The sequence below is a fragment of the Paramisgurnus dabryanus genome, chromosome 10 (genome assembly GCF_030506205.2).
Source record: "Paramisgurnus dabryanus chromosome 10, PD_genome_1.1, whole genome shotgun sequence".
Classification (NCBI taxonomy): Eukaryota; Metazoa; Chordata; class Actinopteri; order Cypriniformes; family Cobitidae; genus Paramisgurnus; species Paramisgurnus dabryanus.
The window spans coordinates 28,348,254-28,366,439 of NC_133346.1; the positions used below are offsets into that span (position 1 = coordinate 28,348,254).

Sequence of the window (18,186 nt, forward strand, 5' to 3'; positions counted from 1 at the left end):
TTCATAGGACATCAACCAATGTGGATTTTTTTTTCCAGTCCCTCTAGATTTCTGCAATCAAAATGAATTTTTCTGGAATAATTTCCAGAAATGTGTGGAAAAAAAGTGCAATGTTTTTACTAATTATGAACCTTGTCAAATATATACTGCACTGAAAAAAATGATTCATTGAATTTAATTAAAAAAAATTAAGGTAAGTGGTTGCAATCAATTTTTTTAAGCTACATTTAAACAAAAAAGATTAGTTAAGTAATAAAATATAAAACTTTTGTTTAAATGTAGCTTAAATAAATTGATTGCAACCACTTACCTTAAAAAAAATTATTAAATTCAATGAATCATTTTTTTCAGTGTGTAAGTACAAAAGTAATAAATCGAATGAAAATGGGATGAATAAATAGAAAGTCAATATACAAATACAAGCAGTACTTCAAATGTACTGTTTGTTTTTGATTGGGTACAGCATCCTAGAGAGAGTTTATGTGCATTAGTAAAATATAATGGTCTACTAAGTTGTCTACTATAATGACAAATTATTATTATATTACTTAAAAAATTTATAAGACCTTTTTCATTTTTGGAATTATTTTGTGATAAAATGACAAATTAAGCAAGATTGCAAAAATATACGACATTTGGTTGATTTTGCCCTTAATTCCATGATCGCAGAATTGCGAAAAACTGGAGGGACTGTTGTACTTTTATTTACCATTTATTAATAGTAATGTTTACAATCGTAATTACTTTAAACACTCACAGGGCTCCAATGTGTGGTAATTTTAATCACAAATGTTTTAGGATAATTATAACCCAAGTGTCATAATGAAATTTTTGTTTTAGTCTTAAGGTTGTGTATGTAAGTGGAAACCTCAGTGCTGAACTTAACAAAGTGGCCCCAAAAGTATTTTGGCATTTTTATAGACACTAAAGTTCAACTGAACAAGTGTTTGATGATATTGCATTATAATAACAAAATATTAAAGCAAATGTTGACTGTGAACATTCATAATGAAGCATCAAAACCTATACTTAATTAAAATGACACCATTTGGTTACTTCTAATCAGAAAAGTGGATATTTGATGTTTATCTGTTCAAACAGATGTCTAAGTAAAGGAACCACAGCACTGTTCATGTTTTTTGCTGGGCAAAATAAAAATGGATTTTTCAATTAATCGTTTTTCTTTGATTGATTCAAAATCGATTCTCACAGGCCACCAATCGATTTTTTTCCAATTTTATTTCTGGAAACATTGAACGTAAAATTAACGTTCATCTAATTACTAGTCTTCTCCACTAGATGTCACCCTTTTTTTGCCTTAGGCGATGTTACCAAGGAGCGAGAGGCGAGCCTGTCATTCATTCATTTAGTCTATATTCTAATATATTCTAATATAATATAAAATCTATATTCATCTATATATGAATCGAGAATCATGTTCACACAAACATTTGACAATTAGTTATTTTAAAGCTAACAAACTGAAATTCATGAAAAGTTATGCATTTTGTTTTGCATTCTTATTCATTTCTTTAAATTAAGGTAAAACATTTTATTTTATTATGCATGCATTCATAAGTTTCCAAATACCGGTACTTTTAAGGGCCACTGTGTTACCGTCCCCACTGAAAATCCTTTTGAAATTGAGGACTAGACTAAATCTGTGACTTGGACACAAACATACAGCGTTAATGAAAGCGGGTCTATAGATGAATATTAGGGTTATAAGATGTCAAGATGTTTGGAGTTCTCTGGTAAGGTCATGTAGTAGGGGTGGGCACAGGGGCCTCTGCTGTTTCTAAACCTCTTTTTTTATCTTTCCCTCATATGTCAGATCAAACCTCCCTTCTCCCAAAGAAAGGATGAATCTTTCATTTCTAAGTTTGTTTTTGCACGAAATTGAAATTAACACTTTTAAATAAGAACAAGGGCTGTGACCTTTGTGTTTCCTGCTCTGTTTTTGGTTTTTAAAACAGGTGCAAACATTTATATGTTTGAAATGGTTTGTCTTCATTTGTGAATTTAATCTCTGCAACTGTTGCCATGTTTGTTCTCATATCCTTCTGCATCCCTGATCTCATTTGATGTTTGATATGGAATGAAGTTTGTGTGGCAGTGGGTTCATGCATGATCCATGATCCGGTTCTGTTTTTTCTTTGTGCTGTTTTTTCTTTTGTCTTTAAGTTTCTCTGTGAACTCACATTAATGTTCTGTGCCGCTTATTAACATCCATCTATAAGGAAAAGGCCTGTTTTCTTTAACAGCAATTAAAGCAGTATAAAAATGTAGTTTTTGTTTGGTTCTTTAAGGTTCTTTCAGAGAACAACAGTCACATGAGACCCAGCAGACTGCACACGGAGCATAAACTCTCCACTGGAATAGGTAAGATTAAATCACTTCAGTTCATCATTGTAATACTTGTCCTGATGTTTAATCTTTGGCTTTTGAATTTTCTAAGGAGTGTGATGTTGGTGTGGTCTTATGGTTGTGAAACATTCAAATACTCACAATGAGCTGTACTCACTGTAAACACACTTTACTCTTAAGATTTTTGCCACACAGCCAACTAATACAGTACTGACAGTACTGTCTCTCATATATGCTTGTAATGTCCCTTCTGTATTTGTATGTAGTACATACACAGAATTTAATCTCTTCAGGTATATATTTGGTGTGTAATAATACATTTTTGCTAATAGTTTTTGTAAAAAGATAATCACTGCTCCTAGAGAATCACTCTCCATCATCTCTTTAAAGGTCCTGTGTGTCCAACACTAAACAAAATACAACTAAACCAGTAGGTCAGGGTTTTCAGGATTGCTTGAAAAGCTCCTGTAGATCAAACAGCAGAGAATTGACTGATAAAATCTAAAACCTGAATTGGGAATTGTAATCAGTTACTGATTATAAAACTACATGGCAAAATTTGTAATCAGAAACCAAATCTCTAAGATTACACGACATTTGTAATGTAATCAGAGTTCTTTTTAATGTTTATTTGTAGACACATACATTTAAGTAGGATAATATTGTACTATTTTGACATAAAGAGCAAGAAAATATAAGTCTGATATTAAATGTGTTTCCGAGTTTGTGACACCACAGAAAAATGTGATATTAACCACATTCAGCCAAATTTAAATGATAAAAACAGGAAATAAATAAAGTTGTCAAAATCTTGGAAAAACAGGCAGGATTCTCTGCTTTCAAACGCTGGAGGCGTGTCCACTGTCAGCACTGAAACCACTTTTGTGGACTTTTTAAAAGTGGGAAAGGACTTTTTAAAAATGGAAAAGCATTGTAAATGCTTTCATAAAATTAATTATTATTAATAAGCATGCATTTCTTGAAACAGTGATTTAGATTAAACAAATAATAAAGTAATATGTAACTTAATCCATGCAATGGAATCTTTAACAATAAAATAATAATTTTATTCTGAATATGAGTATTTTAAAATGTAATTTAATTACAAGTACTTGATTTAGGGAATTATGTAATGTGCATCTAATCAGTTACTACCCAGCACTGTAGATGTATCAATGTAAATGTATTATTGTATTGTTACAAGCAGGTGTGTTAGGTTGATAAAGGATTGACATTAAACTTATCTGTACTGTGCTGTACAGTCGTGTATCAGGAGCAGGTTTTGACTTGAAACTATTTTAAACAGCGTTTTGCTCTTACTTTACACAGCTTTTCTTTATACAGCATTTATGAGCTCATGAGATATTACAACATGTAATTTGTACTTCAATAAACTTTTTTTATATACTACTTAATTAAAATCAGGACCACTGTCACAAGGTTACAGGACAGGCATCTTAAAGTCTTAATCTTGTTTTAAAATCTCAAGAAATCCATAATACTCAATTATAATGTTATAATTTATAATCTAACCAACAGTGATGTGTGTACACACAACCATTTCCTTTTTTTTGTACAATAATTTAACAAAATACAAAAGTACACAAGTAGACACCTGGATTGTGTCATGTAGTACAGAAGGTCATGTGTTGGTAGAAAAATCCCTTAACCTGTTTCAAACTACAGTTAACAAAATAACTACATTTTCATTGGCTACAGCATCTTTTAAATGAAAAGTACAGAACTTTTATAATATGTACTATTCACACAGAGAGCGACAAAACCACAAGGATTTTTGTCAGTTTTTATCAGAGTCTAAGTTAAAATATGACACATACAACCATTCCAACAATACATATTCACAAAACGCAGCCCAAAATGTGTTAAATATGTCGTCATTCTGATGTATTGACGTGTATTGATATAGGAATATGCCAACATATAATAAATACATATGTGGTAAGAGTAGCAACTGTTGTTAATATTGTGATAGATTGGTAATGAATATCACGCATTCTCTTCAGTATTACCAGTATTTGCTTGTCATGTAGTTATTTTGCTCTTTTGCTGCTGTGTCAGCTTTTTTTCTGATCAGTGATTTTATAAACTTAAAGTCTTTCTGCAACACTGTCTCAGACATATGACCAATTAAAGCGCTTTAATCTATTGGTTAACAAATAAATAAATCATTAGTTGAATAAATGAAAAAATAAAAAAGCAATTAATCATTATTACTTTAAAAATAAAAAATAAATAAAATAAAAAACAATCAAGAATACAATAAACATGTCTTGTTTGTAAAGATTCATGCTTTGTGTGAATAGACAAATCTTGTGACATTCAGTTTAAATATAAAACCGGTGGACCTCTCAAAATGATTTGTCTACTTTTAGTTGTCATGTTAAAAGACATTACCATTATTATGGGATGTTTCAGTGAGACTGCACGACTTCTCTGTGGCAAGAATCTTGTAGAAATGCATGTTGCATGCATTGCGATGTGTGTCGTCTTGAACACACGATTGCTGTATGTATCTTCTCTAACTCTCATTAGGATCTCATTGTGCTGGACTGTTTAGCACCATGGTGCTGGGCTGCTCCTCCAGTGCACCTAACCTACAAGATTACGCTCGCGCTCACCGTAAAAAGCTGACATCTGCTGGCTTCTTAGAGGGTATGTGCAGACACGCACGCACACCTTCTGAAGGTGAATTCATCATCACTGCTTTTAGTTTTCATTTCCTTTGGGTTTGAAGCTGCTGGGAGTATGAGCGTTTTTTGATGTGGTTGTGTTGAAATCATTCAGAAGTTGTTTTGTTGTGGATTCATTTTTTGAGTGGTATTCATCCCCTTACTCTGGATTCATTTTTTGAGTTATATTCATCCCCCTACTGTGGATTTGGATTATTTTGAATACATCAACCAAATATTACAATGTCAGTGAGTCAGGAACTGTTTGTAGTCTGTTGCTGAGCTTATGTAGAACAGTTATAAATGAAAATGGAAAAATAGTATTTTTTTGTTAAAAATGTTGTAAAATTAAATTACAGTTAATTGACGGTGTGTAACTAACTAAACTACAATATAACGTTCTTATCATAGATTGTTCAAAGCTTTCATAGAGATTCAACAAAAGAGATTGTAAACAAAACAATTTAACAAATTTGCTCATTTATTTAATTCAAAAATGAGAATTTCTTATCAGACTCTTAATGGATTCTGCCAACAAAGCGGTAATTCTGAATTAAGCAAAACTATTTGATAAACGTATAAACGGTTTCATCGGACGCACCCTTGTTGTCGCGGTTACGGGTCTGGGCGGAACTTAACTTGTGGTCTCTCTTTGTTTAATAGTGTGACTAGTCGCTAAACCGAACTCTGGAACTTACACTCATTGAAAATAACAAATCTTTTGGTTTTCTAAAGACGAGGGAAGACGGCGATCATGGATCACCGTGATGTTAAAGGAGGTTTGGCAGCCGATCTGTAGTTAAGAGTGTATACATTATATAGTACACATTTTACACATTAATGTTAACAGAGTAGTTTTTGATACATTTTAGCTATGATTTAAACTAAGGTAATCTACTTGATGTTTATTTTGCTTGTTATCAGAAATAAACTACTCTAAAAGGACTTGCGTTTGTTTCACGAAAGCCTTTATGTTGTTACTGCTGAAACCACCTATTATACGCTAAGAGCATTCATAAAATATCACTATCTAATTTGTGATGATGGTGCCAAGGAGCTCCTGAATTAAATACACAAAAATACCGTTAAGGGTTTTACAATCAAAACTTTGTTTAACCTGATGATTACACTGTAAAATATGTAACAATATAAAAATGTTTTTCAAAATCCTTAGTTTGTCATAAATTTTTAGTTCGTAAATGGAATCGATAAAAATGAATTGTTTTATTTTAACATCTTACTAGATTTTTCACCATTGAAACCATTGATTTGTTGTTGTCTTGTATTCGCCAACATTTGTGAATTCTGGGTTAAATTGAATCATTGGTATTTTGGATTTATGCCATTTTTTTCATTGATTGGCCGAGTACAGCTTATTTATCTGTGGAAATAGAGCCACGTAATGTTAGATGTAGTTTTCAGTTTACTTAAGTCATTTAACAGACTTTGATTATCAGATAAAATATCTCCAAGAGGACCAGGTTATATTTTCACAAAAAAGTGAATGTGCCTACATTTTTGTGATCTTTTTTTTTGCAAACAGACAATTACAATATTTACAGATTAGAAGTGAAATGCAAAATACATAGATCCACAAAACATACATAACAACCAGCAAGAAATGTGAGTGTGTGGTGTGTGTGTGTGTATAACTGTAAATGTAATTGTATTTAAGAGTGGAAAAATTTTGAATAAAGGAGAATAAGTACAACAGACATAATTAGATGTAAATAAATCAACAAAATGGATAAGGAGGGTGATAATAACAATAATAATCATAATAATAATAGGAATGTTATTAACAATAATAATAATAAAAAATTATATTAATATGACAGATAGCAATAATAGTAATGATAGACAAATAAACAAAAAATAATATAATATCAATAATATTAATGAAAATGGTAAATGTAATAGGGATGATGAGTAGTAATATTAATAATGATAGTATTGACAATAGTATTAATAATGGTATATTAATGATAATATTAATGCAGATATTAATAATAATGTGTTATAAAACTGCCTCTGACCCCCTCATGGCCATGGCATAGGAAAGACCCCTGCCAATGTCATGTTTTAACAAACTGTCTCGGTTAGGTTCCGCAGGGCACAGGGCCCCAAAATCCATCCCTTTTGTGATCTTTTTTGACATAAGTAAAAAATTGACAAGAATTTAAAAGAAATTGACAAAGATTTTTTTTTTTTGACACAAATTACAATTATAGGGCATGTAATTATGTTTCACACAATGCTATTTCATGACCTCAAAACACTTCCTAGAACCATAGACAGAGGCGCTGTAATGGGGGTAGGATTAGGATCTTTTCTAAGGCCCCTGGCCACACAGGAGGACCAGCAGACCCTCATATTTTAGAAATATGATTTTAGTATTTAAATGGCAACTATGCACAATAATCTATTAAAAAGAGCCCTATAATAACATGCCCTTAAACTGTGTCAAGTGCGCATGTGTCCCCCAATAGACTACTGGGTTGATCTTAAATGCACGCAACATGAACGTATGCATGATGGCGCAGACGAATTTAGGGTACCCGAGTAATGACAAAACAAGAAAAAGATAAGCGAGCATGATGGGTAAAATAAGAAAAATATGTTGTCACTAGTTTATGTTTTAGTTCACTTAAAATAGAAATGCTCTCAGTTACCCTGATGCTGTTATACAATATTTCTGAGAATGTGTGTTTTTTTATGTAATCGAGCATTAGTAATAAAGCATTGAGCTTCAAAAGGACTGAAAAGCTCCCGGCCACCACAAAATTAGTCTAGTAATGTGTAAACTTTCTGAAGACTTGGAACCGTTTCTGTGTAGATCTTCAGCTTTTCCTATCTCGGGTATGAAAGTGTTGTAATAATGTCTGATTCACGAGTGAATCATTTGTGTGAATCAGTATATTTGAATGACTTGGAGAATCTTGTTGATAATACATAAGTCTAAATTATTATTTATTGTATGTACATATTTCTTGCATTTGTTTGTATCTTAAAAAGACCTAAAAATAGATATGGACAATCATTGAAACTTTGCTATAATGAAAAAGCTGGTGATGGCCTGTTAGTCGTTTTTACAAAACTTTCTATAAGGATATTGAAACATATTGCAATGGGGTCCAGACAGAGTACAAATTAAACAGGGGTCCAAACCCTAGCATATTACCCCTGACCATAGCAATACTTGCAAGGCAAAGCATTTAATTTGTGTTGCATAACCAACTTTATCTACATAAGATTTTTCATCTACAGTAAGATTGCATACAGTAGTAGAAAGCTGGTATAACATTGCACTTGCAGTGTAAAAAACCTTAATATGAGTTTCATGTTACTTGCTTTCATAAATAGATGCCAGTTGCAAGTCTTTTTGAATCAAAAAGCAAAACGTGACTAATATTTCAGCACATATAAATCAATCTGAGACTTTAGTAAAAATTGCTTTTAGCTTCTTCATAAAAGTTTCCCGTTTAGACGGGTCCTATTGTTAACCAAGGCATTTTTGACACTTAAGTCAACATTTAATACGGACCCAGGTTTGCAATTCTGTTATGCAACAGGTGACTTAAATACTTTACTAAGCACATTTTTAAGGGTTTAATGTTATTTCCCTTGTGCTTTTGTCAGTGATATGTGTTCTTGTGTTTTGCAATGGCATTATAGTATTGAAAATGATTTTGTGGAAATCTAGGATTGTATTTGTAATTTGTGCAAGCAGGATGTTAGAGATGTGCTCATAGAGCTGTAGTGCTAGTTATGTATAGTAGTGTTTGTCTGTCAAGAGAATACTGGTTCATTAAACACTTTATTCTGAGAACAGTAAAGGTTTCTTGTTGTTCCGGTCCCTTGCTCTCAACACTTTAACCTACAGTACTAACCACAAACTATCTTCTGCTTTTCCGACACCATTTTCCTGCATGTTCACTAATAGTTTCATTCTCATTTGCTTTTCTTTAACCCCTTTCTGTTAGCTGTTATACATTTCAGTATCTGTTTTTCTCTTTCTCAGAGGCCACTCGTGGTTCTGCTGTTAAAAGATTTTCTATCTCATATGCGCGTCACCCGACCAATGGTATGTTTGTTTTTGTTCATTCCCAGCGCACGTTTCCTCCTCGCATTCATTATTTATATGATTTATTCTTGTTTGTTTGGATGACGAGTTGCTCTGAGTTTACAGGAATTTGCTTGTCATTGTTTAAATAAACAATTATTTATCTGCAATTTTTCTCGTCTACACTGTGATCACATGTATTAGAAAAAATGCTGTCCGTTAGTATTAACGTTCAATACAGTAAAAACAACATATTCTCTTATATTTGTCATATTTTAAATTTCCTATTTTTGTATTATAATATTGTTGTTTAATTGTAGTTGGTTAGCTTCATTTCTTATAAAACGTGAAATAATATATTTTGGCAAAATATTTACTTGTATCATTTATACTTATACTTATATCACTATATCATTTAGCTTTAGTAAACTATCGAAACTTTGAATGGTTTCCTTTTAAAATGTAGAATGAAATTACCTATTAAATAGGTAAAATGTAAAGCTTTATTAGAAACTAATATTCTGTATTTGTAATTATATTACTGCAGGGATTAGAAATTATTCAGAAAATAATGTTATCATTTACTTCACATAATGTTTATGTTGTTTGTATCATTTCATTGTGAGTGTTGTGTAATCAGACTGTTTAGATCTGACTGTAACACTGTGTTATATTTTGTGTCAAGAAGATGCATGTACGTGCACTTTACTGGATATAGACACAGCCAGAGTCGTACAGGCAGTAAGTTCAGGAGCAAACGGGTATGCCAGGGATAATCCAGAATCATAAATGTAAAACACAGGCAAAGATCAGGGCAGGCAGCAAGAATACATAGATCAATATAACCAGGCTTAAGTCAGAGCAAACACAGGCAGGAATAAACAGCAGGCCGTCCAAGGTCAACAACAGGTAAACCGGTTCAGGATAATAATAACGCTTATTATGCAGCTGGGACAAACAATACTTCGCACTGGGTGTAAAGTGGAGGTGTGAAGGGTAACAGGTGAATGTGCAATCAGTTAGACGCTAAGAGTGTGGGTAATAAAGTTTTAAGTTAAGGGAATCGGGACCTCTTGTGACCAGGAGCAGAGATCAGAACACAACAGATATCAAAATTTCTTTATTCTTTGTTATTTTGTTAAATAAAAAATGTACATTTGACTATTTTTTTCCTTTGCTTTTACAAATGCTGACTTAACTTGTACATTAAGCAGTTGTCGATGAAAACGTGAGAGTAAATCAGTTTGAATCAGTCTGAAGGTATATGTTGTTACTACACATGATGAAGATCAGTTTTCAATGCATTGGATACAGGGTGGTTCATGGGTCTAATTTTGGATAAAATCACCAAACCACCTAAAATAAATATCTTTCAGAACTTTTACATCTAAACAGTATGATGTAGCAAAAAAGCTTAAAAACCAAATATCTGTAAAGGTTTTGAAGCTTTGTGATTTGAGTGTTTTAATTGGCTATGAGGCCAAGTAAAGAGACTAAGAAATCCCCAATATAATTAAATAGGGTTCTTTGTGCGTTTGTCTTTTTAGAAACATTTGTTGGGCATTGGTATCCTGCAGGGTTTATTAATCTTATAATTTTCCTTTAATAGTGTTTTAGTGTAATTCTTTCTTCTTTATTTTTCACACCATTCCAGCATCTATGGCGTTTTAGCACGATTAAAATCATTTAAATATCATTACGAATTATGTTAATTAGATTAAAGTTAATGCATTAAAAAGTTGTAAAAAGTAAGAAAGAAGCCAGAACACCAGACCTGAAAAAGAAACAATTATTAAACTGAGATGATCTCATAATTCAGAGTTGTTGTTTTTTGTCATGTGTTTAGAAACTTGGCAATGTTTGGCGTACCATTTTTATTGTTTGTTTTCCTTTTTTAACTGCTTTTCTATATGGGTCAGTGTTATCCAGTATTTTTGGTGGTAAGTGTTCATTCACATGATCTATCTTTTCAATTAGTATTTGTTTTATTTTGGCTTTAGGCCCTATCTTGTGTAAGTTTCTGATGTAGTTTGTGTCCTGTCTTTAGGCTTTTACATCATATAAGTCCCACTTGGATCTCTCCTATAAACTTTGGGCTTTAATAACTTTATTTTATATTTTATAGTTTCTTTGATGCATTAACACAAAAAAATTTACAAAAACACTGCATATGTCCATTTTGTTTGTTAATCTTGTTTTTAATATTTTCTCAAAATCATGTTGATTAAGTTTAATTAAGTCTAATTTTAGTTAAAGCACAAAACCTTATAATCTGAACATCGGATTTGTCTTGTATTTAACAAGCTCCTTTACTCATTCATTCATGTATGTGTATTATTGTAAATGGGTTTTCACACATTAGGAAATGTTTTGTGTGTCAAGAAAGACAGTACTTGTACTCTATTAGTCTTAAACAATCTGAATGATTAAATGGCCAGTACTTATATTGATTTTTATTATTATATGCTTTTAACATTGGTATCTTTTATTATGTGCTGTAAGTAAATTCTGGCAAAAGTGAAATTATAATTGTATGCATCTGAGTAGTAAATAATTATATAGGTAGATGATTATCATTTTCGCGTCATAAATCCATTTTAGCCTTATTATGTTTCAATAACCCATCTGCCTCCATTCTGCAGATCTCAAACTCATGTTTGATGGTGTTCAGTATTTGCTTGTTGTAATTTTCTGTGGGAATGAATGAAGCCCATATCTTTGCATCACGTTTCATAATTAATAAATCAACCTGTAGTATTATTGAAGCCAAGATTAAGTTTTTATTTTACTATTGTTTTACTTATAATACTGTGTGTTTCATTAAAGGGTTTGAGTTGTACTCCATGGTTCCATCCATCTGCCCATTGGAGACTCTTCATAATTCCCTGTCTCTCAAACAAGTGGATGACTTCTTAGCCTCCATCGCTATATTCCCTGATCCAATATTGGACATATCTGCATCATCTCCAGGTACTGCTAAAAGTCAAATTCAACATTCGCCACTTTATGCAATATACAGATTCTGTGCTTGTATTTAAGCTGAATTTATTTTTTAACCCTTAGCTGTGCCCACAAAGAAAGGTCCTTTAAACACATACACTCCAGCGAAAGTTTTACCCTGTCCATTTACTCGGCCTCTTGTCAAGAGGACATCAACATGCTCACCAGACAAGAGCACATCAGGTATGTAAATGTTAACATATATTTTAATATACCTGATCAGAATCAGATTTTGTATATTAAAATATATGTTAACATTAGAAAATAAATGACAAAACAAACAGAACAAGTGGAATATGTGTGTTCACAGGGTTTCCGCGGGGTTGTAAAAAGTAGTAAAAGGTAGTAAATTAAATTATGCCAAATTAAGGCCAGTAAAAAGTAGTAAAAAGTAGTAAGCGTCATCTGACGAGGTAGTACATTTTCGATTGCCTTTTGTAATGTTATGATGCCTGGAAATTAGTTCAAATCACCTGCATATCTGGGCAAATAATCAAAGAGCTTTCATCTCTGGGATGTGATCAAAGCCTGAAGTGGAGCCAAATCACGTTCCTCTCTCCGCTGTAAGCGTTCTGTAATCACTACGGACCGGATCCACTCCGGGTTTTCTGACTGTATCACGTTAAGCTGAGGTAAAACTTTTTCAGCTAGCATGGTCAAACTTATAATGCAGGAAGGCTCCGATGTTTTGAAGATCGATAAAGGTGTAAAAGACGATTGACTTGGCTTAGCGAAATAATGAAGATTGGCAAGCCTTTCAGTTCGTGGGACAAGAAAACCAGACAGGTAATTGCGTGTCTTTGCACAGTATGACTAACGTAAGGGGTCCGGTATTTTAGGGGTAAATGATTTCTCACGTTACTGATCATCCGCGGCACGCTTTTACATGCTATGCTGATATAGCCAGTGGCTGGTACAACGGGTTTGTTTAACTCGTGGGTAAACTTCATGTGGATCCACAAGAACCAAGAGGCAGATGACATCCAAATCCTGTGAGAGCGATTGACAAGGAATCATAAGAGAAGACTGCTTCCGAAATGCTCTCGCGGGACTTTGATGTCATCCACCTGTCGGTTCTTGCAGTTGCATTTGCGTGTGGTCACAAAAACGTAACATTTGTACATATATTTAAGCACAGCAGTTTAAAAACAGGTGATTTTAAGCCATTCAAACACAAACAACAGTGCGTCCGCAGTTTCTGTGTCAGAAGAGCATGCAAGCCGCGCATTCGATTCTCATTGAGCATGTGTTGTACGTATTTTTGCCGCTTTATTGGCCTTAAATAACACATATGCCTCAAAAATCCCGTCTTTGCAAATATCCTCATATAAACACGACCATTTAGGTCTTAGGAGAAAGAAAAAACAGCAGAAACATTGCGCATAAACTAGCACATCAGCGCTGCCTCTATTGTAACATAATATTTTGTTGATAAATGTACAGTCATTCAATTAACAACATTCACTATGGTTACAGACATCCTGTGCGATTTCTACACGAGTTTGACTCGAGTTACTCGTTCATACATAACGTTACTGTATTAGAGCTGTGACTGTAAACTGTTGTGTGAACAGAACAGACCCTGGATTATTTGTTTATGTGTACTGAATAATATGATATGAAAAAGTTGTATTTGTTCACATTAGTAAATACATTATATAACATGAACAAACAATGAAAAATATAGAGTATATAATCATTAATTAATTCTTGTTTATGTCATTACAGTAATTGACCGTGGTTCATGGTGCATTCACTAATGTTAACAGTTTCAACTTTGATTAAAAAATTATTAGTAAATGCTAAAATAAATACATTTACAATTAATAAATAATTAATAAAACAATCATTAAAGGTGGTGATATTCATGTTTTCTTTTTATATAGTGAGTTATTTAGCTGTTTCGCCTTAATCTGAAATGCCCTGCAAACTACAGCTACCTATTTGCCACATGAGACTTCAATGTGGAATTTATGGCAAAAAAAAATCTCCCCTTAAAATGCTATTGGTCTCGCCTACATAAAGTGTTAGGTAAAGGAATATGACTTGGCCTGAAAAATATTTCAGTCAGAAGAATTTTTTCACTTTAATTCTTTTTTTGTATGTTATATATGTCAAAATCTGTGTAAATAATAGAAAGGTCGCTGATTAACACTTGCAATTCAGTGTCGTGATGGTTTTAAAAAATATTCTGAAGGTAGTAAAAAAGGTAGTAAAAAGTAGTAAATTTAACTTAAGGATTTCTGTATAAACCCTGGTTCATAAACACATTAGTAGATGCAAATAGTTACAAGAATGTTTGGCCTGTACAAAACCCAGACCTGAACTTTATTGAATGCATTTTGCCCAACATTAATGTCTGATCAACTCAAACTTTGCTTGGATGTAAATCTGTACATGTCATGCTGTAAATAGCGACCAAAAGTACATTACCCACAATTTTATCATGCTATATTGTTAGTTATTAGGAAAAACTAAGCTTGTTTTCTACAATTAGTAAGATCATAAAAATGAATGAAATTCAAGTAGTAAATGAATGTAATATATTTAATATACTTTATATTGTTGTTAAATACAACTAAATCAGTAGCTTAGGAGTGAATGTTTTTGTTAATAAAAATTAGATGAATTCAGTTACCACAACTTTCAATGTTAAATCTGTTTATTGTCTGTTTTCTCCTCAGCTCAAGATGATTTTTCAGCAAGAGAAGTTTCAGATAAACGTGACAGTAAAATCTTAAGTCAAACCTCAGAGAATAAGCAGCTTCTCCCTGCTGTCAACATCTCCATTCCTTCATCAGCTGGATGTTATGACTGCGTTAATAAAAACCAACAACAATCTACTGGCATATCAAACACCTTTTCTGGAAAATAAAACTGTTACAACCTGAACCATCTGTAAACCACCACTCAAGAAACACAAATTGAATTGAAATCACAGTAAACCTCAATCAGGATACAACTAAAGAAATGGCTAACAAACACACATGAATGTGCAACATTCCTAAAATCATGAACAATTCATATGTAAATACAGTATATATAAATAAAGAACCAATGAACTTCAGTTGGGATTTGTTTAGATTTATTGTTTTTTATAGAAAATGATTTTTTATTTTTTTTTATTTTACTGATAAGAATTACAGTATTTATATTTAGTCTCAATTAGTATTAAGAGGATCATCTAGAAAAAAACAACAAAATATGGGATACCAAAAATAAGATTTTGTTTTAGTTTTAAATTTAGGTTATATCATTTTCACTCACATTAATGTTACATTTCTGGATGTGACATTGAGTAAAACACAATCTATATGCAGATGAAAGTCTTTAATAAATCCAAACATGACATATAATCCGTGACATGAGCAGCACATAAAATAATAACCGACAAAAGACATCCAGCAAACACAGGAGTATACACAGACGATTCATGGAAAATGCGACACACCAGTTAGGGCAGAGCAAAAGCAGAAGACTACAAAGACTAGTGGGTCGTTTGGGAACGAGCCGGCTCTAAGAGCCGAATCTTCAGCCATAGGCAGGGGTGGGACCTATTTGTATGTGGCACACAATGTGTCCAATCAAATGGAAAGACATACTAGGATTATACCATTATGTGAAAGAAGAAAGGGGGATAGACACTCCAAAAAGAAAGTGTAGTGGTACAGTACAGTTCAGGTACACAAGGCGATAGAGAGAGGAGGGGGAGCCGGATTTAAATGTAAGCAGATTGGGAGAAAGTTGAGTCATTTACCAAAAAGAAGAAAGTTAACCCTCAAACGGTCCTTGTGGTCTATATGACCCCAAACGACATTTCATTAGTTAAAAAAGGTTCCCTTCATCTCAGAGATATAAAACTTTGTGACTTTTCCTAAACAGTCTATCTTTACATATGAAAAAAAACAGGCTTGATTTGGTTGTTCTAAAGGTATGTAAAAAAAAATTATTAATCTGTCCCTTGACCCCAATTGAAAGTGAATGGGAAAATAAATATCAATAAATCCAGCATTAAGCTGAAAATTTTGACACAGAAATGAAGCCCTGGTACTTGTGCACAAATGCAATGCAAAAAACACATGTTCACACAAACAAATACACACACACACACACACACAGGTATGACTGCCACAGAGAGCATTTGTATGGAATTTGGCAAATAAAATCAGTCACAAATGCAGAAAATAACACATAAAAGGGGTGTGACCTAATGCACTCACATGTACACTTACAAACACACAAATATGCTCTTTCTCTCTCCTTCTCATGCACACTCTCTCACACGCACACGCATTTTTATAGAATTTGTCAAATAAAATCAGTCACAAATGCAGAAAATAACACATAAAAGGGGTGTGACCTAATGCACTCACATGTACACTTACAAACACACAAATATGCTCTTTCTCTCTCCTTCTCATGCACACTCTCTCACACGCACACGCATTTTTATAGAATTTGTCAAATAAAATCAGCCACAAATGTAGAAAAAGATATAAAGAGGTGTGACCTAATGCACACACACACACTCAGCCAAATTTCTGTGGCATTTTTCAAAATGCATCAAAAACTATTAAAAAAAAAAAACTATTTGAAATAATATTTATTTTGAATGTCCTTTCTAATGTTTATATAAACATAATTTCACAAAATGTTTCACTAAAGCAGTGGTTCTCAACTCCAGTCCTCGGGACCCACTGCTCTGCATATTGTGCATGTCTCCCTTATTTAACACATCTGATTCAGATCATCAGCTTGTTAGGATAGATTCCATGAACTGAACTGTGTGTGTCAGATATGAGAGACATCCAAAATGTGCAGAGCAGTGGGTCCCGAGGACTGGAGTTGAGAACCACTGCACTAAAGTACTGATGTTGTGCCGTTGTCCATATCCAGTCAAATTATTGGGTCTCTATGGGAATCTGCTGGTCAATTAATGATTTAATTTTTAAACAGTAATTCTTTTATGTTTTTTTTTTCTTCTAAAAACGATGTCTGAATTCAACACCTGACAACTATATCAATATCTAAAAACAATTTAAATCAAATTTAGATCATAATTTATGTGAATTTTCAGAAAAATTTGATATTTTTCAAGCAAGCCAATGTTGAGGAATTTAGTGGTAAACGGAAGTACTTCAAATCTCTCAGAACACAGCTTTATTGTATAGATGAGAAGTAAACCAAAATAAAATATATATAAAGATATATATATATTATTTGTATTATTGAAAATGTATATTTTTCTTACAATTGTGCTTTCAATTTTGGGGTCATATAGCCCCCAAGGGCCAGAAGTGTAAACAGAAAACGAGGAGCGTTTTTGGGTTAAGTCATGAGTGAAAACTGAAAATTTTGCCTTTATTTGTTAGGTTTGTTTGCTGGAGTTCTGTGTTCATTGTTCAAATGTTTAATTAAAAGTTTTATTATAATGTTAAATAATAGTAACTGTGTATTTTTTTCTAACAAAAACATAAAAATAAGGCTTTTATAAAAACAATTGATACAACAATTGCATACCAACACACAAACCATCCACAATTGCAAATATGGGCTAAAAAATAAGTCTCCCAGTGATACTAAATGAAGAGCCAGAGCCGTAAGAGCCGAATCTTTGAAAAGAGCCGGATTGCCCATCGCTAGCTCAAATAGAGATATGTAGTAAAGAGACTGGACTGTGTGAGGACTGAGTCTTTTATAGTTGCAGGCAGGTGATTGAAAACAGACGACGTTACAAATCCATAACAATAAGGCCCAGGTCAAGAAAGCTGTGGCAGTAAGCGTGACAGCAGATATGTGGACCTCATTGAATATGGATGCTTATCTTGATGGTACATGCCATTTCGTAAATGAGGGAAAACTTAATACTGTTCTTTTTAGGAGTGCAGGAATTTCCTCAAGCACACACTGCTGCAAATTTAGCAGCTGTTAAGGCTTCTTTCATCAAAGAATGTGGAATTATGCAAAAAGTAACTTAACTAGTTACAGATGCTGCAGTCAATATGTTGACATGTGCCAGGGAGATCAATTTAAAACATTCTGTTTGTATTGCACATGTGTTAAATT

General features: G+C 32.9%; 1 protein-coding gene across 12 annotated transcripts in view; it reads left to right on the forward strand.

Annotated features, from left to right (window-relative positions):
- ppip5k2 (diphosphoinositol pentakisphosphate kinase 2) overlaps window positions 1-15,187 on the forward strand; it is a 52,098-nt gene extending 36,911 nt beyond the window's left edge. For 4 of the 12 annotated variants that reach the window (XM_065271601.2, XM_073816081.1, XM_065271602.2 and 1 more), the window contains 5 exons: window positions 2,310-2,382; window positions 4,921-5,040; window positions 11,947-12,090; window positions 12,184-12,303; window positions 14,805-15,187. In XM_065271601.2, coding sequence (XP_065127673.2) covers window positions 2,310-2,382; window positions 4,921-5,040; window positions 11,947-12,090; window positions 12,184-12,303; window positions 14,805-14,995 — 648 coding nt within the window. In that variant the 3' untranslated portion in view covers window positions 14,996-15,187. Of the gene's footprint in view, window positions 1-1,834; window positions 2,383-4,920; window positions 5,041-9,078; window positions 9,142-11,946; window positions 12,091-12,183; window positions 12,304-14,804 lie in introns of those variants that run through there. The other 8 variants (XM_065271604.2, XM_065271605.2, XM_065271609.2 and 5 more) reach the window with 4 other exon arrangements.
- The last annotated feature ends 2,999 nt before the right edge of the window (window positions 15,188-18,186 follow it).